This window comes from Bison bison, unplaced genomic scaffold, assembly GCF_000754665.1.
Source record: "Bison bison bison isolate TAMUID 2011002044 unplaced genomic scaffold, Bison_UMD1.0 scf7180017845490, whole genome shotgun sequence".
In the NCBI taxonomy this organism is placed as follows: domain Eukaryota; kingdom Metazoa; phylum Chordata; class Mammalia; order Artiodactyla; family Bovidae; genus Bison; species Bison bison.
This window is the reverse complement of record NW_011476063.1, coordinates 1-1472: the sequence shown is the minus strand read 5'-3', so window position 1 is coordinate 1472 and position 1472 is coordinate 1. Positions and strand designations below refer to the sequence as shown.

At 50.5% G+C, this 1472-nt stretch overlaps 1 protein-coding gene across 1 annotated transcript in view; it reads right to left on the bottom strand.

Moving 5' to 3' along the window:
• Nucleotides 1-457, bottom strand: part of LOC104985150 (coiled-coil domain-containing protein 127-like) — a gene marked incomplete at its 5' end in the record, with an annotated part of 9994 nt that extends 9537 nt beyond the window's left edge. Inside the window, one exon of the mRNA XM_010835173.1 lies at nucleotides 6-457. Coding sequence (XP_010833475.1) covers nucleotides 6-457 — 452 coding nt within the window. The remainder of the gene's footprint in view (nucleotides 1-5) is intronic.
• Between the last annotated feature and the right edge of the window lie 1015 nt (nucleotides 458-1472).

Genomic DNA, 1472 nt, shown 5'->3' with positions numbered 1-1472 from the left:
CGAGCTCGAGGCGCCTGCGGCGCGGGAGCACCAGGCTGCAGTAGATGCTCTGTCTCTCGGTGAGCGCGGCCTCGAACTCGCTCAGCAGGAGCCTGGCCCTGCGCTGCCAGTCCTCCTCCTGGCCCAGGCAGCGCAGGTACGCACTCCGCAAGGGCTGCCTCCTCTCCTGAAGGACCTGAGCCCGCTCCTGCTCCAGAAGTTTCTTCTCTTCCACCAACTTGCGCCCCTGAGAGATGAGGGCTTCTCGGTAACTAGTTGTTCTGTTCTGCTCCTTTTCAAGTTCCAGGGACAAGTGTGCCACGGCCCGCCGGCTTTCTGCAATTGTGGCATGGTACCTGGCTTCAAGGTCCCGCTGGAAGGCAGCTGTCCTCTGACGGTACGCTTCTCTCTCCTTTTCTATTTCTTTTCTCGACTCCCTAGACCAAATCCAGCCTGACACAAATAATTTGGGGGAGGAAAACACACATAATGAACATCAGAGCTCAAGTTATAATCTCTATTTACAGGAAACATAAAGCAGCTATAGAGCATTTCAATAAATTCTTAAGTCCTGAGACAAACAAAATGGTAATAGTTTGTATGAAGCTATGTGGGCTTCCCAGGTGGCTCAAATGGTAAAGAATCCACATGCCAATACAGGAGACGCTTGTTTGATCCCTGGGTCGGGAAGATCCCCTGAAGGAGAAAATGGCAACCCACTCCAGTATCCTTACTGGGATAATCCCATGGACAGTCCATGAGTCACAAAGAGTCAGACAAGACTGAAGCAATTAAGCACACAACCAATATGCAAAGTGCTTCAAATCAGATAACGGCTCTCCAAAGAGAAGAACAAGACTGCAGAGACCCCTTCCAGCCCCCTAACGTTTGAAGGCTGAGAAAACCTACCTCTGGCCTAGCACCATGTGCCTATACTCTGGCCACAGGGCCCCCACAGACCGTTGGCGAGGTTTCAAAATGACTATGGGTAAGTATGCTTCACAGTGTTGGCCAGGTTAGTACAGAACTGAAAAAAGTTCAAAGTGTGTTCACAGCTGTGCCCGGTCATCACTAGTAAACAGGTAAGGCCCAAGATGGCTGCTTATATCCTGCTAGGGGGTCATACAAGTAAGAAGTCAGAATTTCAGCCTCAAGACACAGCTCCACCATAACCTCACAAATACGAGACAGAAGGTGTGGGCAGCTGGGGTGGGTAAAACCCTGCTCTGCTCCACAAACTGACAAGCCAAAGTGAGAAAGAGAGCTGATGACCACAAACCCTGCCGCCAGCTGGAGCCTGGTTCTGGGTGCTGTCACCAGACCTTCTCCATCCTATGAGTAAGAGTTTTGGTCTTTTCTGATAACAAGACAAAAGACAGTGTGATGATTTCACTGGTATAGGATATGCCCCACGTTATGAATTGCTGCTTTTGTTATTGAGTCACTGAGTCGTGTCCAACACTTTGTGACCCCGTGGACTGAGGCACACCAGG